General features: G+C 32.7%; 1 protein-coding gene across 4 annotated transcripts in view; it reads right to left on the bottom strand.

Annotated features, from left to right (window-relative positions):
* KIFAP3 (kinesin associated protein 3) overlaps positions 1–20,316 on the bottom strand; it is a gene marked incomplete at both ends in the record, with an annotated part of 134,458 nt that overhangs the window by 56,578 nt on the left and 57,564 nt on the right. For all 4 annotated transcript variants that reach the window (XM_084250609.1, XM_084250610.1, XM_084250612.1 and 1 more), the window contains 5 exons: positions 4,332–4,430; positions 10,581–10,706; positions 11,295–11,460; positions 12,429–12,541; positions 13,861–13,969. In XM_084250609.1, the coding sequence (XP_084106735.1) occupies positions 4,332–4,430; positions 10,581–10,706; positions 11,295–11,460; positions 12,429–12,541; positions 13,861–13,969 (613 nt within the window). The remainder of the gene's footprint in view (positions 1–4,331; positions 4,431–10,580; positions 10,707–11,294; positions 11,461–12,428; positions 12,542–13,860; positions 13,970–20,316) is intronic.

The following is a 20,316-nucleotide window of genomic DNA, read 5'->3' as shown; positions in this document are numbered from 1 at the left end:
GCTAAAATTATATAAAACGAAAATTACATACTGAAAGAGCACATTTGCATACTTGGAAAAATGAAGCAAGGCTATATTACCAAGTCAAATTGAAGTAGAACTACTTGGCATTCAAGAAGGAGGAATATTCTTTTGGTCTCCCTGTCAAAAAGATCAAGTCATTTATTATAAGGGAAAGAAAAGTAAATTGGCATCAGTCTTTATGACAGATACCAATAATTAGTAGACCACCTATTTCTCACTGGCACTAATTCAAGGCAGAAGACAGTGGAAAAAATACCTTCAAATTGCTGAGGAAAGTAAATGCGATCTGGAATTCCGCATTATGCTAATTATTATTAAAGAGGGCAAATTATTTTCAGTTATAAATACATAGATAGTCATAGATATTCATATTCACTTAGCAATCTAAGCAGATATGATTGATAATTAAAGAAAATCAACTCAGAGAATAAAGGAATGGAATTCAAGAAGAAACAGTAAATGAGAAAATAGATCAACATTGTAAATCTTAGGAAGACACTGAGTTTCAAAAGGCAATAATTAAACTAATTAAAAAATGTTATAAAATAAGATGAAATTATACTAGATAGTAAGTATCATGAAAGTGGAAGTGGGCATATCAGATTTGATAGTAGAAGGACAGATATATTTCTTCAGAACTTTGTGAGAATGCAAAGTGAAATCTGAGTTAACTAACACAAGAAAAAAAAAGGAAAGTATACAGAATAGGTAGGGGGAAGGGAAAAATAAATAAAACTCAAATCAAACAAGTAACTTAATAAATTTTAAAAAGGTGGTGAAAAAAGAGAAAGTATGATCTCCAATATTTATAATTAATTTTGCTTAAAATTGTATTTGAAACAGAGGCTACAAGTTTCTACCAAAAAAACTTTAGTATATGCATAAAAGCAAATGACATTCTCTGTGACACTGATTATAATACCAATTTTACCAAGTTTCATATCAAATAGCAAATACAGAGGTTGACCCATCCCTACTTATTATTTTCTTGGGGGGGGCATACATTTAAAATGTAGGAAAAACAAGCAGAATAATAAATCTGAAATACATCATAATGTGGAGAATATGGAGTTTATTGCCTCTTTTTTCCACTGGAATATATGTAACTTCCATTAGGGTAGGAATTTTGTCTATTTCATTCACCAGAATAACCACTGCTTTAAAAATATTACAGGTGCTAAATAAATTTTTATTTAGTAGGTAAATAAATGAGACCTACTCTAAATACTAACCATAATTTCTGTGAGGATAAAATGAAAATACAATTTTTAGGAATATCTTAGAAATTCTTAGGCAGAATCTAAAAGGATCTAGATATTTTGATTTATTTTACTTCTCATACTGCAATTGTTGGGATTATATGAAAATTATGACAATAGAATTAGTTCTAAAGTTCAGGTTCTCCATAACTACAAGTTTTGTTGAGAACCATATTTAGTATTTTAAACATTTTAATATAAATCATTTAAAACTTATTTACCTAAAATAAGTCTATACCAGTTATCTCAAACGTTGCTTCTTTCCTTCATTCCTTCATTTTGTTTAAAATTATATCAAACAAAAAACAAACAAAAAAATTATATCAAATAATGTTGATCAAAATTTTAATTAAAAAATGGAAAAGTTTTGTGCCTAATGTATCTTTATTTAAAATGTTCAAATATACTGGTTTCATAGAGAATCACAATATAAATCAAAATACAATGCATAAATGGTGAAATATTTTATAATTTTAATTATGTACAAAATACAAAAAAATTTAAATGTTATTGAAACCAACAAAAAAAACCTTGGTTTTTCAAATACCAAAACAATAGGCCAAATAAATCCCTTCAAGCAATCTATCCAATCTTAACTCATGGATAAAAGCAACAGATATAATTAGTATCCCTTGAGGCTTATGCAAAAATTTTAATCTAGCAAATCTTTTATCTGCCATTGCCACCATTACCAACATGTTATATTCCTCAGAATAACTGTTTTTATAAATATGGACTTAAGGTTCAATGGCACAAAATATTTGAACCTGTAAAGAAAATTGCACTGAGAAGAGAAAGTCAAATGGAAGATGTCTTAATACTGCAAGCTTTGCTAATAGGACAGAGTACATTTTATTTTTTTAAATTTTATTTTAACTACAATGTTTATTGAGATAACATTGGTTTACAATACTGTAAATGTTTTAGGGGTATAAAACATCACATATCTACAAATGTATGTGATCACACCAATACATTTTAAACAGACAGACCTAAGCAGAATAGTAATACTTAATCTGCTATATACCTGGTCCTTGGTATATACTTTAAGTAACTATTATTCTTTGGTTCACAGGAAATACCTCATGAGACAATAGGGTTTTCTTTTGAAAATGTTAACTAGGAATGTTATACTTTCAGTATAATGTTTTCTAATATAATATGTGTTTCTTATAATGGCTTCTGTAGTTAGTATTCCATACAAGACTTAAAGAGACATTCAACTCAGAAAAGCACACTAAAGGTTCCAAAAAGATCTTTCAGAACTCACTTATCACAAAATCTTTTTCATTAATTAACTATTAGTATTAAAGGAATTTGTTCCCTCAAACACAGCTGCAAAAAATTAATGTATTCCAATGATGTTAGCATTGCTCAGAAGAGTCTCTGGAATTTATCATTCTGGGAGAGTCAGTTTAAAAGTTGTAAAAATATTTGAAAAAATATTTATTATTTAATGATAAAGGGAGATCTATATAGATGTTCAGATAAGACAGCATTTGCATTTTGATAGCCCATATAAAAATGAACATTTATCCATTTGAATTGTTACTCACTGAACTTAACTCTTAGGTGACTTTACATGGTTCCAGAAATTACACATGTCCTCAAAAATGAGGCAGTTTTCTGCCAAAGTTGACACTTAAAGTATGTATCATTGCCTTTGAATGTAACACAAAGAGTTTCAAAATGTTTTGAGGAACGGCAGGATCATTTAAAAAGTTTGAAGTCCCCCAAGGTATTCCTTTTAGACAGGCATTAACTGTTTAGGTACATGAGTTCATTAATCAAATAAGTACCAACCACATGCCAGGTCTGTGTTAATTTTGGGTATAGATGATGGCAAAGCCAGTCCTTGAGCTTGAAGGGCTCAAATATTTTCAAAGAGACAGGTATATGAATACATAATTTAAATAGTTCATCAGAGATAAAAATAAATTACTGTTACTGGAAAGGTTGGAGGGACAGGATTAGAAAGGCTGAATTGTGAAGGTGATTTAAAAACTTATCTTTGATGAGTTAAGAGATTGTTCGGTTAAAAAAAGAGACGTATTTGAAATTGACTAGGCACATGCAGAAGCAGTAAGTGATGATAAGGTGGATCATGCCTGATAAATGTTGGGAAATCTGGTACTAAGAGACATGTGTATATTGTATGGTTAGAGGGGGAGTCTTGGCAAAATAGGTTAAGGTCTGGTTATGAAGAGCTATGTATAGTAAACATAAGAATTTAGATTTTTCACATGGGTAATGAAGGATCATATGCAGTGAAGTCCAAAGGCTGATTTTGCATTTTACACACACACAGACACAGACACACAGACACACAGACACACACACACACACACACACACCCCAAAAATAGAGATTCAGCATATTACTTCCACTACCAGCTTTTATAAAATCCCCAGACTTAGTTATAGATCTTCTCCTTATCTTATGTTTATCCATTTTGACATGGATCTCACTATCTATATCTCCAGTCAGACCATAAACTCCTTAAGTAAAATGACTGAATTTCTTATATATCTAATACTTAAAACAGTATGTCAGATGGGTAGCACTTGAATGTTCACAGAATAAATGCATGATTGTACACAGTAAAAGGGAGAGCAGAAATAAACATTTTCAGCTATGGTCTAGGCGGATGATACCATTATTATTCACTATGAATACAAAGAGTGGGCTGTTTTGATTTTAGGGGATCTTTTGGAAGTAATAATGATAAATTACTACCGAGTATTTTTATTGAGAACTATTAGACACTTTAAATCCATTAGTACTTGTAATATACAGTGGGAACGTCATTATTTTAATAATATTAGGGCATTTTATAGATGCAAGATGGTATGAGCTACGAGATTAAGTAACTTATCCAAGGTCCTGCAGCCAGTAAGTTAAAGGTAATTTAAAATTGGGCTACACTTTGCTATGCCTCTTTAGTTAGGCAGGTGGAACACATCCAGGTTGCAGTTAGCAACAAATGCCTGGGACTCAAGAAAGAAGTTTGTGATATATAATGATCTATTGTAAACATTAAAAGGATACGTGTTTCCTTGATTATGACATCTCTTGTGGCTTGGTGGAAAACCATTTGATAGAAGACATAAATTATCTGACACACAAATTCATCGTCTTCTTGTTGAGCTAAAAAGAAACAGAAAAATTCAAATAAAATAATACTATATTTACACATAAAATTGAAAAATGATGAGGGCAATAATAGAGAGTAAGGTAAAACTAAAGGTGATAAGGAGACAGGTAACTTAGATTGTTTATAACATGTTATGGCAGGTTATTATTTATGTTTTAGGTGATTATTCCAGATTACATCATTATGATCAGTGAGGAAATTTCATGGTAATATGTTTTCAGAAATTTTAGTATATTTGGTTGTAGTTAAAATAAATAGGTTATTACTTTGAAATAAAAAGAAAAAAAATAAGATTTTGTAAAAGCTCTCTATCATAACCAATGTGGGACAGCAATTCAAGGATGCAGGTCACTTTGTTTCAACGTTTTCCAATCTCCCAAATCCACACCATAAAATCTTCATTCTTTTTCCGCCAACTATGTTGTCTTCACTTTCACCTTTCAACTACCTAGTCTCTCTTTCAGATTCTACTTTGGATCTGAAAATTCCTGGTTGCAAGGTTTACTAGAGTGTACTAGAGTAACAACATATATATGTAGAAATATTTCAAATATCTGGAGTTTCTATCTCTAGATGACTTATCAAAATGCATTAAAGAATTTACAAACCAAACATATAATGGTGACATAGACAACTGATAGTTTCCAATTGAAAATTGGAACAACTACTTTGGAAACAGATTGGCATTATTTTCTAAAGTAAAACATATGCATAATTTGTGACTTAATGATTCTACTCCTAGGTGTATATCTAAAAGAATTGAGTACATCTGTTCACCAAATGAAATATTTAAAAATGCTCATAGGAGGGCCTCCCCGGTGGCGCAGCGGTTGAGCGCTGGGCTGCGAAGCTGCCCGCGGCCTCTGCGGCGCTGGTTCGATCCCCGGCTGCTCCCCGGCCACCGGAGCAGGGTCCCACATGGCGCGCAGACCTCTCCTGCCGCCCGCTGCTCCCCTCAGCAGTGTACTTCGGTCCTTCTGCCTGCTCTGCTCCCTGCTCTGGCTCTGGTGAATTCTCTCACCCTCCCGCGCTTCTGACTGTGCCCAGTGCATGTATAAACAAACAAACAAATAAATAAAACATGCCTCTATTAAAAAAAAATAAAAAAAAAATAAAAATGCTCATAGGAGAATTTTTTGTAATGGCATCTCTCCCAACCCCCGAAATGGAAATAACCCATCTGGCAAGATGGTGGCAGAGTGAAGACACTGGCCCTACCTCCTCTACATATTTAATACAAAATACAACCAAATACAACTGAAACAAGACATAAATCTCTGAAAGATAAATGAATAACTACTGTATACAAAGAGCAATAGCACAATGGAAAGGAGGGATTGGAAAAACTATAATTAAACTGTACTTGGAGTGACAATGAAGCAGTTCAGTACATGAGTGGGAGGAGTGGTTGCCCTACAAGTCTGCTGTTAATTCAAGGGCACACTTCTACATAAGGGATTTTTTAAATTTGGGGCTATACTGGAGAAGGGGGTACATAGGATCAGCATGCAGGACAGAGGGTGTACCATTGCTGAACTATAGGAGTAAGACTGTGGTGTGTTGATTATCTGCTTAAGCCTGTGCTTCCCAAATGAGAACATATGGAGTCCAAATGGGTGGTGAAGAGTCAGATGGGATCACCTGTGTCTCATTACGAAAAAGCTATTATTTGTAGCCTATGGCTGTCTTTACTTCCACCAAAGCCAAAATTGAGACAACAACCAAATACTGTCATAACCCAGAATCTGAAGCACCTGCACCTTAACAACCAGAACAAGTACTCCAATGTATGGCTCCTCACTCAAAATGCAGAGAGAACAGTTCCCAGCTTGTAACCCTGTCTCAAATATAACCCCCACCCAATGCTACATCTATTACTCAATCACTGCTTAAAGGTTGAAACAGGTATTAGACTGCTTGTGACATTCTGGCTGAGGAGTTGGCCTAGGGGAAGGGTCCACTGTGGATTTTCATGCTTCATAATTCATGTACCCTTAGCATTGCAGAAAGCTTGAAAATTTGCTGCTCTCTAGAGGTGACTTTTTGGTGCCCTACAGCCCCAGCTCCTTCCTACCTAATACCCTTCAACAAAATCAGTGCCCCTGTTATCTGAACAGGTACAGAGACATTGATCTGTGAAACTGATTAATTGGGTAAATAACCTAAGGTTATACCTAGTTAAGTGTAGCTAGGTATAAGTCCAATATATCACAGCAAGAAAAGAAAGCTCCCTATTACAATCATTAAAAACTAAAAATGAAGAGACAGAAGAGATATCACAAATGCTGGAGCAAAAAATTCTCAGTATACATTGCAATCAAGCCCAATGAGTACTAAATTGTATTATTTAGGTGTGTGTTACATCTAGATTTGCTTTGTTCTTTCTTTATAATAACCATTTTAATATGTCTTTTAAGTCCATACTTGCTAAATGGAGAATAACAATGGAGGATCAAAAAACACAATAAGACAGAAAAATTTTGAGATTGCTATAAATATAAGTAATGGTTACAAAAAAATACTATAATGGAATTAAAAATACATTAAAGGGTGTAAACAATAAACACAAATAATAGAATCAGTGAACCTGAATGTACAGTGTCAGAAAGCACACAAACAGAACAAAGAAAATAAAAGTTTAAGACTTCTTTAGGATTAACCTAAAGAGAAATACTATCAATATTATGGGGGTTCTAAAAGTAAAGAGAAAGGCAAAGAAAATGTATTTGAAGAAATAATTGCTAAAAATCACCTCTAATATGGGAAGTGATCCAGACATTCTGATCTAAGAGACCCAAAGAGCTCAAAACTAAATAATGCCAGACCAACACACTCTAAAATACATTATAATTAAACTGTTGTCTACTAAAAATGGAACTACCATATAACCTAGCAATTCCCAAAGAACACAAAAGGATCTACCCAAAAGACACAAAAATATTAATTCAAAAGAATACATGCACCCCTATGTTTATTGTAGCACTATTTATAATAGGTAAGACTTGGGATCAACTCAAATGCCCAAAAATAGATGACTGGATCAAGAAGATGTGGTATATATACACAATGGAATACTATTCAGCAATCAAAAAAGATAAACTCATGCCATTCACAGCAACATGGATGAAACTTGAAGGGATTATGCTCAGTGAAATAAGTCAGAAAGAAAAAGAAAAATACCGGATGGGTTCACTTATAGGAAGAATATAGGGAATCAAGGGGAAAAAATGATAATAACAACATAAAAAAACACAACAAATCAAAAATAAACAAACAACTATAAATCAGAGACATTCTACAGGGAAGGGGGAAAGGGATCAAAATGAAGGCGGGAAGAGCACAAGGGACTATGGTGATGGTGTACAGGTGAATTGGTGGTGGAAATTCTATGGGGATTATACCTCAGAAAAGAAAGCAAACATTGTATGAATTAAAAATAAGTGAATGAAAATAAAAGAAAATGATTGAAAGGAAAAAAAAAAAACTCTTGGAAGCTAATGGCAAGGAAAGAATACTAAAAGCATCAAGAGAAAGAAGAGCAACTTATAAGGGAATGCCTGTAAGACTGTTCAGACTTCTCAGTGGAAATCTGACAGGCAAGAAAGGAATAACAGGAGATTTTAAAGTACTCAAAGAAAAAGTTTTCTAGTCTAAGATACTCTATCCTGTCAGACTCTCATTCAAGACAGAAAGAAGTGTAAGGAACTTTACTGAAAAACAAAAATTAAAAGAATATATCAACATCAAGATAGATTTGAAAGTAGTTAAATGGTTATTATAAAGAAACAACAAAACAAATGTAGACTTAACAGAACCTAAATAATACAATTTAGAGAAGGATGAGAATAAATTGTGGCCTGTCAGAAAAGTTTGGTAACAAACTGTCTAAGTGTCTCAGAAATAATAGTCCATTCTACCCTAATCTCAGTAGACCCTCCAAAGAAAAAGCAGTAAATATAACACATAAGATAATGAAAATGAAACTGAAACAAAACATAAAAAGTCAAAAAACAAAAATGACAAGCACAAATTAAAAAGGAAAACAAATTTAAAAACACAACAAAATGGCACAAAGTACTTATGTATCAATAACCACCTTCAATGTAAATGGCTTGAATTCACTAATTAAAAGGTAGAGAGTAGCTGAGTGGATTTCAAAACAAAGTGTAACCTAATGTTCATAAGAAACTTCTCTTATCACCAAAGACAAGTACAGACTTAGAATTAAAGGTTGGAAGAAAATCCTACAAGCAAATGTCAAATGAAAAATCAAGGGTAGTTATATCAGACAAAATAGATTTCCAAATAATAAAGGTAGTAAGAGATGGACATGGACTTTACATTATGATTAAAGACCAAATACAACAAGAAGAAATAACACTCATAAATATATATGCACTGAATGATGGAGCACTGAGATACCTAAGACAATTACTGACAGAGCTAATGAGTGATATTGACAACAACACAAAAATACTAGGGATTTTTAATGTTCTACTGACAACTATGGATAGATGAATGAGAGAAAATATATAAGGAAACATGAGCCTTTAATGAGGAACTAGACCAAATAGTCTTAAAAGATATCTACAGAACATTTCATTTAAAAATTGCAGTATATACATGTTTTCAAGTGCATACAGAACATTTTTAAGAATAAACCGTAAGTTGGACAGAAGTCAATTGTCAATAAAATTATAAAGGCCTGAAATCATAACAAATACTCTTTATCTGATAATAATGACACAAAGATATCAACTACTAAAAATACTGGAAAAAAACATGGTGACTAAGCCAGATGCATTTAATAACTATTGAATTAAAGAGGAAATTAAAAGCAGAAATCAAAAGTACTTTGAAACTAATGGAAACAAAATTTCTAAATGATAAAGGGCAGAAACTACTTTGGAGAAGGTAGCAATGACTGAGGGAGACTAAAGAGGAACTTCTAGGGTGCTGGTGATGTTTTATTTCTATAGATAAGTAAGAATAACATGAATGTGGCTCACTGAAAATTCATTGAGTTATATACTTACAGCTGCATATTTTATTTTACGTATGTTACAACAAAATGAGACTATTAAAATATAAAATGTAGATATGTATTATACCTGGTATAGGAAAAACTGAGATTGTTCTTTTTAGGTTTTCCTTATTAGTAAATTTAACTTCTATATGATTAGCTATTTTTAATATGTAATATCTACTATGTAATATTTAGTGTGTAATGGACCTCTGATCTGATTTCATTTGGAGATAGACTAAGAAGGTAATTAAGGTTAAATGAGGTCATAAGAGTGGAGTTCTCATCTCATAAGATTAGTAATCTCATAAGAAGAGTTACCATAGTACATGTAGCCACCTGATCTAAGACTTCCTGTCCTCTAGAAATGTGAGAAAATAAATTTCTGTTGTTTGAACCACTCTGGTATTTTTTTAATGGGAGCCTGAGCAGACTAAAACAAGGTCCTAGAGAACTTGGCCCTAGTAGGGTAACAAAAGATTGAAATAAGTTTTGTATGCAGTTAAGAACAATACAAAAGGGGAAGACTTTAGATCACCACTGCCCAATATTGTAACTAGAACCACTGCAGTAGTCAAATAAAATTGAAAATTCAAATTCTCAGTCCCAACAGCCACATCTCAAGTACTCAATAGCTATGAGTTGGATGATGCAAAGAGAGAACATTTCCTTCATTATAGAAAGTATAAAGGACAACGCTATGTATGCCTGGAATTAGGAGGGAAAATGATGTTCAGAATTAGCTTCCAAATGAACCTTCCTAATTAGTAACAGAATATTAAAAAGAGATCCATTTCAACCAAAATAAAATTCAATAGAAAGAAGAAATGATTTATTTCAAGGTTGATGATAGGAGGCTAATACCTGTAAAATTAGACATAATTCATTTTACAGCAACATTCATAATTTTGCAACCTAAAGCTCTTTGATATTAGTTTATCTAACCCAAACAATATGTATGTTTAACTCACTTTTCTTAATCATATAGTGTAAGTTGTCATAAGATGATTAATTTGACAAAATAAACAATATCCCATGATTACAGTCTATATTTAAAAGTTTAATAACCAACTTCCTTATATAGTAGCATAAAAATAAATTAAGGTAAATTATAATTTACCATTTAGCAATTCAATGAGTGCAGGGATTATTCCAGATTTGGCTAGCAATGCAGCACAAGAGTCATCCATAGATACAGTCCCAATCATAATAACCACTTCTAAAACGAGGTCATCTTCTGCAGCACCTAGTAAAGCCAAAACACACAAAGTCTTCACTGAAATGTCCTGATCAAAACACTTTTTATGTTATCAAAATTTCAATGCACAGAAAACAGAGAGCTATTAGATCAGTTCCTATGAATCCTTAACAAGCTTATACCTGTGTCCTTTTCTCCAAATTTCCATGTTCACTGATGACAGTTCATGGTTGGGGTGGGCAAAAGAGAAGTGGAAATAAATCTTTTAAAAATACAACTGAATCATAATATATAACACAGGAAATAACACATTAATTAGAATGTCTCAAAACCTTGTGAGTGCATTGCACACATGTGCAGGGAGGATATATATGAAAATTTGAGAAAGCAGGATAAAACATAACAAAAAGAGAGGGAAGGGAAACTAATATTAAGAAAACATCGTTAGGAAAAAAGAGTACATAGATATAAGAAAGACAGTTACTACCTTTCTGGGAAAAAGAAGCTAGAATTAGAGCTGTAGGAAGAAAATGTGTTATTTAGTAAATTGGTCACAAAATACTGTCATAGGAGCCTTATTCACAACAGAAAGAATTAACTTAGTGATTATACAAAAGTGAAATACTTAGCACAAACCTGGTTTTAATTTATCCTTAAGGTATGGGACCAATTTATACTCCTTAAGAACTAATTCCCAATCTAAGTCTGGAATGGTTAGATTTGCAAGAGTACCCAAACATTCAATCACAAACTCTTCCTCTTCATCATTAGAAATTTGGGCTGCAAGGTCCCCAACATAATCCTGAAAAAAAAAAAGAGAATTTCAATACAAATTTCAATATAATTTCTTTTTTTGGTTTTTTATTTTTTTAAAAAGATTTATTTATTTATATAAGCACTGGGTCCAGTCAGAAGCGTGGGAGGGTGAGAGAACTGACCAGCACCAGAGCGGGGAACAGAACAGGCAGACTGACGAAATACACTGCTGAGGGGAGCAGCGGGTGCGGCAGGAGAGGTCTCGACCGTGTGGGACTCTCTCCGGATGCCTGGGGATCAAACCGGTGCTGCAGAGGCTGTGGGCAGCTTCGCAGCCCAGCGCTCAACCTCTGTGCCACCAGGGTAGGCCCTATTTTTAAATTTTTTTAAAGATTATTTATGCATACAAGAGCTGGGGTACAGGCCAGAGATGTGGGGGAGGGGTGATAGGATTCACCAGAGACAGAGTGGGGAACAGAACAGGAAGACTGAAATATGCTGCTGAGGGGAGCAGTGGGAGAGACAAGAGGGGTCTGCTACGCCATGTGGGTTGTTCCCTGGCCCCAGCTGGGGGTCAAACTTGTGCTGCAGAGGCTGCGGATTGCTCCATAGTACTGTGCTTAACCCCTTGCGCCACCAGGGAGGCCCTAAATATAATTTCTTTAAACAAAAATTGAATAATTTAACCCATTGAAAGAGAAAATAAGTGGCAAATGTGATTCTTGTTTTAAAAATACTGAGCTAAATTGCTACGGGGAGTCTACGGTGACCTAGTTTAAGGCAAGGAAACTAGAGTGAGGATGGAAAACTTAGGGGTAGGGAATCAAAACAACAAAAAGAAAATTAAAGCTTAGGATGAGATTTCTAGGAGCTAAACTTACAAGGAAGTTGACAATAGAGTCATGAATTAATATTTGATGAGAGTTCAATAAGAGTTGTATTTTCAAATGTAGCACTCTAGACCTTCAGTTCTCAGGCTTTTTTAATAGACACAAGTGCAAAAATTATGCTTACAATAAATAAATTTTTAGTTGGCCCATCATGCTGGGAAATGTTCCTAATCATTTTCATCAGCAGTGGATCTTTGAACTTCAGAGCTCTCTTCATGAGCATTTTCAGTCCATTTCCTGATACAGAAAAACAGAAAATATTCCCAATAAAATTAAGGTTAAATTTAATGATTTTTAAATTTATAGTTCTGGCAAAAAAACCCCCAAAAAACCAATAAACCAAAAAAAAAAAAAAACCCAAAAAACCAAACCCATAATGGGCTATAGTGGAGGACTATAGGTGTTTTGGTGGTGGATGTGGTGACATGCCTCTGAATTACATACAGGGTTGTAAACCAATGTTACCTCAATCAAGCAAACAAATAAAACCCAATTCACACAAAGTAAAAAGCAGAATCTTTTTTTTTTTCTTTTTCAATTGAAGTACCACTGGTTACATACAGGTTAGTGTTTTGGAGTACAGGATCTCCCCCTTCAGGTGCAGTCACCATAGTGCACCCACCATTGGAGCACCCATATTCTCTCACCATAGTCCACTGTGCTCTCTTCCCAGCCTTTGCTCACACCTCCTCTTCCTCCTCCTCCTCTGGATGTCTCAGTTCTTTTTCTTTTTTTAAAGATTTATTTATTTATTTATACAAGCACTGGGTACAGTCAGAAGCGCGGGAGGGCGAGAGAATTCACCAGAGCCAGAGGGGAGAGCAGAGCAGGCAGACCGACGAAATACACTGCTGAGGGGAGGAGCAGCTGGCAGGAGAGGTCTACGCGCCATGTGGGAGCCGCGCCCGCGCCTGGAGGCCTGAGATCGAACCTATGCTGCAGCCAGCGCTGTCGAGGCTGCAGGTAGCTTCGCAACCCAGCGCTCAACCGCTGCGCCACCGGGGAGGCCCTGGATGTCTCAGTTCTATGGTGAATTTGAAGGGTTGTTTTCGAAAGTCTGTCTTTTCTGACCCTTTGTTTGATTTTCCTATACTGCATATATAAGTGATACCATCCAGTATTTATCTTTATGAAAGCACAAATCTTAAGTGTACAACAGATTAATTTTGATATGTTATGTTCCTGTGTAATTCATACCCATATCAAGATATACAATAATTCCATTTTGTAACAGATTGTTTTACAAATAAAAACTTTCATTTTATAGAGAAATATTTAAAGATCAAATTTCAATTAAGGGTAACCTTCCTTGGTTTATAAAATGTTTCTGAGGAGTAAGAAATCTAATTATGATGTAAGAATATTCTGAGTTTAATATTAACTCTGAGTCAATTAAACTCAGAATATCTGATCTTTAAGAATTATAGCTTTAATTTTAAAACTATTTAAAAATAGGGTATACATAGTGACTATAAATCTTACTTTATTATCTATTTTCTATTATATACCAATTACTATATAATAAGAGGTTATCTATGAAGCTCAAAGGCACTAACCTTCACAGATAAGCTGTACATTCCTTTTGTTAGCAGCAAGATTAATGCAGAAAGAAATGAGTTCCAAGTCAATTCGCTCATCTGAACATTCAAAGAGCATCTTCATTAGCTAGCAAAAAATACAGGGCAAGATTTACTAAAAAAAAAAAAAAAATCCAAAACCCAAAACAAATAAACAAAAAACTTGGTAGTATTTTATCACAATTGTGTTATCTTAAATTGTAGGTTGGAAATAATAAATGCAATTACATTTCCAAAACACAGAAGTGGCAGGCTCTCACTGAGTAACAAAAATAAATGGCTAATGAATTACTAGATACTCAGCATTAAATAAAAACTTTCAAAGACTGTGGAAAATACAAGAGAAAATTAGATAAAGCCTTTGCATTTAAGAAATTTAAAAAACTGTGTGGAAGCAGAGCATACTGATAAAAAAAAAATAGCCTGTGAAAAGGTTACAAACAGGAAAGCACATTCTTCTGAAAAACTAAAGAAGGCAAGCATAGTTGGAGAGAGTGTGTTCAGAGATAAGAAGGCAAAAGCCAGATCATGCAGGGTTGTGAAGCACATGTTAAAAGATTTGGGACTTCATCCTAAGGATAATGAAAAGTCATTAAAGGCTTCTAAATAAGGAACGTGTAATGATAAGATCTGTGTTTTAAAAAGACCTGGCCTGCCTAGAAAATAGACTGAAGTAGGGACACGAAAATTCTGTTTAGCTAGGATACAAGAAAAGTCCAGGTTAGATTCTGGAGAAGGTAGGGCAGTGGAGACAGAGATAAAAGGATGGATTAGAAATATATTTAGAAAAGAGAAACAAAAAAATTTAATAATTGATTTGATGCTGGAGTAAAGGGAGAAGAGTCAATGATGGCTCCCAGATTTCTTCACAGAACAACAAAATGGATAGTGGCACTAACATTTTCTAAAAAAAGGGAAACCAGAATAGGAGGAAATTTTGAGGGGTACTGATTTGGGTTTTAGACATGCTGAGTTTAAGTTGCCCAAGTTTATACAGATGTTCAGAAAAAATGCACACCTGAGTTTAGAGGGAATGTGTGAGTGGAGATATAATTTTAGGAATTGTTGTATATAGTTGATAAATAAAACTGTAGGTTGGATACAATAGTTTGGGCATGAGTATAAAATGAGAAAAGAACTCTATTCGGTAAGATAAGGGTAGAAGGATCTGAGAAAGAGCAGACAGAAAAGCAGGAAAAGGTAGGTCACCTATACCATTTGGCAGTAATCTATTAGTCATGGTGAGATAGTTGCTATTACAAAGGAAAAATGAACAAGGGTTATGATAGAGTTTTGCGAAGCTAGTCTTCTATTACTGACAAATAAAAAACTAATTGTATATATGCAATGATATTTTTCTCTAAATTGATAGCAACATAGGGAAATTAATCATAAAATTTAACACCTGACCATCTCTTATGTTTTTTCTCATATCAGAAGTTTTTGAGATCAGAATGCTTTCATGAATCCAGAAGTGTGCCTTATATAGTATATATCTGGTACTGATTAGGCCCTATTCTGTTAAATCTTGTTTCATTATTCTATATTAATTCCAAATAACTTCCAAGTTTCAAAAAAGATAACATGTTAAACAAACAGAAATCAAGTGTACTTATATGTGATGACACAGAAGATGATTTCAGATTTGAAACCAATTTTTAAAACACAAAATCACTTAAAATTGCTTGAAAAGGAAAATACTTAGATATAATTCTAGCAAAGCTAAATATACATATTCACATAATTCAGTATATGCTGAAAACTACAAAACACTAAAAAGATGAGCAGTTGGTGTGAATCATTCCTTTTCTCAGAATACAGCTCTTTAATCACAAATGTTGCTTTTAATGGAATCTTAGGTTAATAATCATTAATAGCAGTACACAGCAAAAAAATTATATGGCAAAAATGAAACTCAATTCATTCTATATACATTTAACAGATCTTGCTATCTATCTATGAATTAACTTCCAATAAAAATTACATTACTAATTAATAAAAAAAATTTAATTATAACTTTTAAAATTAAAAATTATGTGCAGTCCTCTAAGACAACTAATATGCTAAGCCTACTACACATTTCTTTTAAATGTTACTTCTATGAGAAGCTTTTTGATAATTAAAAAAAATCTGTTACATCAAAGCACAATGCTTTGAGTAGGCAAACTACTGCTATTTACTTGAAATTAACCTTTGAAAAAAAATTAACCTCTGTAGTATGTATGAAAACTGCCCTTAAAAATGGAGCAACAGGTAATCTGTTTAGAAGCTGAAGGTTTTAAATTGATTTTAAGTAACTTTCATGTTAAATACTGTGGTGAAATAATCAGGAGTTAAAAAATAAGACATGGTTTGAAATCTTATCCAAACTTCAACCCCTCCAAATCAAGAGAAATTAGGACTAAATGTGAAAGAAATATATCATGATATAGAATTAGTTTTTCATAGTAAGAAAGAAAGGTACTTCAATTTTAATTAAAGCATTCACATTTGAAAATAATAGCTTGGTTCAAACTCTACATGTAACATAATGTCTTTAATTCGAGTCCTATCCATGACACTTCAAAAGTAAGTGTAATTGATGACAACTAGGAAATATTAAAACTAGATTTGTTCTGTTTTAACTAAGTCCATTGTCATCTTTTACTAATTTAACAGGAAGCCACTAAAAGGGCTTCAGCCAGTGCAATGAAGAGGCAATAGTGTTCAATCAGACAAGTCCCATATTGAGTATCAGATACCAAAGACCCAGGACTGAAATCACTATGTCTAGACTCTCTGGCACCTGACTTCACTTATTTACCAGTGACCAGAGGCCAACCCCCACAGCTCTCTGTATTCCCATACACCTCTTTCACCCCCCAACCCCCTACCCAAACATCTTTGAATGATTATGGCAGAACTTTGCATGCCTCAGGAATCTCTTCTGACTGGCTACTCCCTAACTCTGCTGTTTGAAGTGATGCTCTGGTTTCTGAACTTCAGCAGATAATGGCAGGCAGGAGCAAAGGGGGCTGTCAGAAAGGACGTTTACCAGCATTCAGCTAAAAAGAAGCACATAGATCAAAGAGGGGCCAAATAGGACAACTGTGGTAGAAAACATGTGGATGGCTATGAAGATTCTTGTACACTGTTCCAGGATGAAATATTAAATAACACCATGACATCACTACCTAAACATGTACTTTGATTGGCCAATCTATTACCAATAAATACTTTTATAAGCATCTGGATGGCATTTGCACCTATTTAAACAAAACATGCATCTTAGAGGTCTAAATAACAATGAACTGTTAATGTGTACTTTTAAATATTACTAGAATATAACCATTAACTCCTGGTTATCCCCAAGTATTCTTACGTGAAACAATTCACCACTGAGGCCATTAAGATCATATATAAAGAAAAACTTGCCCTGGCACCCAAATTTTGCAAAATAGTGATTATAATAGGGGAAAAAATGAATACGCTGGATAATTAGATTCAATAAAGTATAAAAGAAGCAAGGAAATATAATATTGGGAGAAATTATGAGGCACGTATAATCATCTATTCTGAATATTAAATATTTTACAAAAGTAAACTCTAATTAAAAATCTATCCTATAAAGTACACATAAGAAAGGCAATATTTAATTTAAGCTGGACAGTTTTTAGATTTGAATAGGTACCTCCAAATGAGAAAGGTTCAATATTTTATTAATATTATCTTACTTTTGTATGGTGTTTTATAGTCTACAAAGCTCCTTTACATACATATCTAATTCAATTAAAGAATATGATCATATCCCACATTCTTTTTTGATCACTGAAATGAAAACTACTGAACCATTGCTTTTCTATCCAAAAGTTACTTTAGGTTTCACATTTGAAATATTCATTTGCCATTCTTGATTTTTTTACTAAACAAAAATTAAAAATTAAAAGTCCATAATTTAAAAGTAAATAGAGTAAGTTGGTTTACTAAGTAGGTTAATCAGTTGTTATAATAAGTTGGTTAATCAGTTGTTATAATAAGTGAGTTTTAAGCTTTAACAGTATTATAAATATTACTGAGTAGCCAATAACTCTGAAAGGAGTATCTATTTCATTCCTGAAAGAGCTTGGAAATTTCAATTTTATCCATAACTTTTTTCCATTATTCTTTTATTTAACAAAGAAGTTGGCACTGGGTAGCAAAATCAAATCATGGTAACTTTTCCTAGATATGTCAAAATTGAGCCCTATAAAGAGCAGGGTACAAGCTGGATAGCACTTTAGTAACAAATACATTTTACAGTATCATTTGCCTTCTCAAAATACGGTCTCATATCAAAAGTTTCAGGTGTTTATGACATAATGTCATTATTCCTATAAAGGTTGAACTTTTAAAAGAACATTTAAAGAGAAAAAGTAACAAACAAAAACTGAAAATACCTTGACCTCTGTATGAGTTTTCTTCATGAAATACAGAACATAAATGTTCTGCAATCCTCCTATAGAAATGTTTGTTGTTAGAAAATTAGCTGGTAAGAAATCATGCATGAAAATTGTTCTTGAAAGGTTAGGAGGATATTCTATACACACAGTTAAAGTTTTCAAGTATTATATATAAGGATAAAGATTTTATGTATGTAATTTTACTACAAGGAAATTTATATTCAAAATGTCACTATTGTGCTACTAATCTTCATTAAACTGAGCTCCATTAAACTTGAATATCTGATTAATGAAACACTCAGTATGATTTTATTTTTTGAGATTATACATTCTATAATTATATATTCTACAGAGAAGATTATATATTCTAACAGAGAAGAAATTCCAAATTCAAGATTCAATAGAATATATTTTCCATCTCTTTTAACTTGATATTCCATTCTCTATAATGTTATTCTCTTAAAAATCTAAGCTGGATAAAAACATTCTAGGCAAGAACATTATTCTCTTTTGTCTACTTCCCAACTCATATCTTGTAGTCAATGAAGTTCTGACACCAGTGGAAAAGAAACACCCTTTGAAACTGCAAAACAGAAACTCCTCGAACATATGGAGTGAGACTGTAGTAAATCACCTGCAATCTCCTTCTGACATGGCTACTCTTTTATTGAAAACTTGTTTGACAAAGAGTTTGATTACATTTCACATTGGCCACAGTCTGACATGTGTTATCTCTATAAAAAAGTCTTGCCTTTTAAGATATGTTGTATATTCTTTGAGGGATGCCTATATCCTATAAACAGGCATAATTAGTTTATCTCCCAATATAAAAGGTTAAGAAATTATCCTGAAGAGTTTTTCAGTTTTTAAATTGTACGTAAATAAAATATTAAATACTGAAAAAGCAAATTTAATTTTAGATTATTCTACAGATAAATAAAAAATGGTCAAAAATAGTAAGAAACTATGGTCTATTTTTTAATGCATATTAACTATTTTCAAGAAGTATATATTCAGTAATTTACATTAGACTAACAAGGAATTGCTAAAAAGAATAGAAGTCTTATGAGGAATTACTTTAATAAATATGACTTAGTATTTTTATCTTTCTAAAGTGAAAGTATATTTTATTATATATTACACACCTTTCGATTTCGCTTTTTCTATTTTATAAAAGCATTTATAAAAGCTAATGCAATATTAAAAATAAAATCTCACTGAGTGCTCCAACAATCAGATATTCAAATTAGAGGAGCTCAGCTTAATGAATATTAGTGGAACAGTAGTGACTCCATGAATATAAATTCCCTTAGTGTAAAATTATATATGTAAAAATCTATATCCTTATCACACAGTCCATATAAAAATAAAAATCACAAATTCTATCAGGACAAAACATGAAATATATTAAGCAACTAATTAATAGTAAAGACCTTTCTTGAGGACATAAAGTAATTTTTATAAAGCATTTTTCCCATTAGGGATTACAAAGCATTTAAAACAACCATTAACAAAATTAAGGGGCAAATGACAAAGTTAGGAAATGTTTGTAATATGAAAGTGTTGAAATACTTATATATAGAAATCTTATTCATTAATCCTAAAATTATTAACATGCCAATGGAAAGATTGGCAATGATATGAACAGCTTATAACATAATATAGGAAACAAACAAGAAAAAAATTTCAGTTTAACCAATACTCATCGAAATGCAAGTAAAACTAAATAGACACACTATATTTTCAGGGCAATAATAATATCAAGTGTTACTGAAAGTGAAATGTAAACCCATGTCTTCTTAGAAGGTAAGTTAGCTATATAATGTGTCAAATACACAAGTATTCATACCTTTTCACCTAGTAATTTAGGAATTTAAACTAAAGAAACAATAAAAAAATGTGGATACCCAATTACTGATTTGATAATTATTATACATTATTTCATTTGCTTATATATTTAATCTATTTTGATATGATAAACTAGAAAAAATGTAAACATAGAAGATAATAATAAGTA

The sequence above is a fragment of the Talpa europaea genome, assembly GCF_964194135.1.
Source record: "Talpa europaea genome assembly, chromosome: 12".
NCBI lineage: Eukaryota > Metazoa > Chordata > Mammalia > Eulipotyphla > Talpidae > Talpa > Talpa europaea.
The sequence above is the reverse complement of the archived record's forward strand: the minus strand, read 5'-3'. Positions and strand labels throughout refer to the sequence as shown.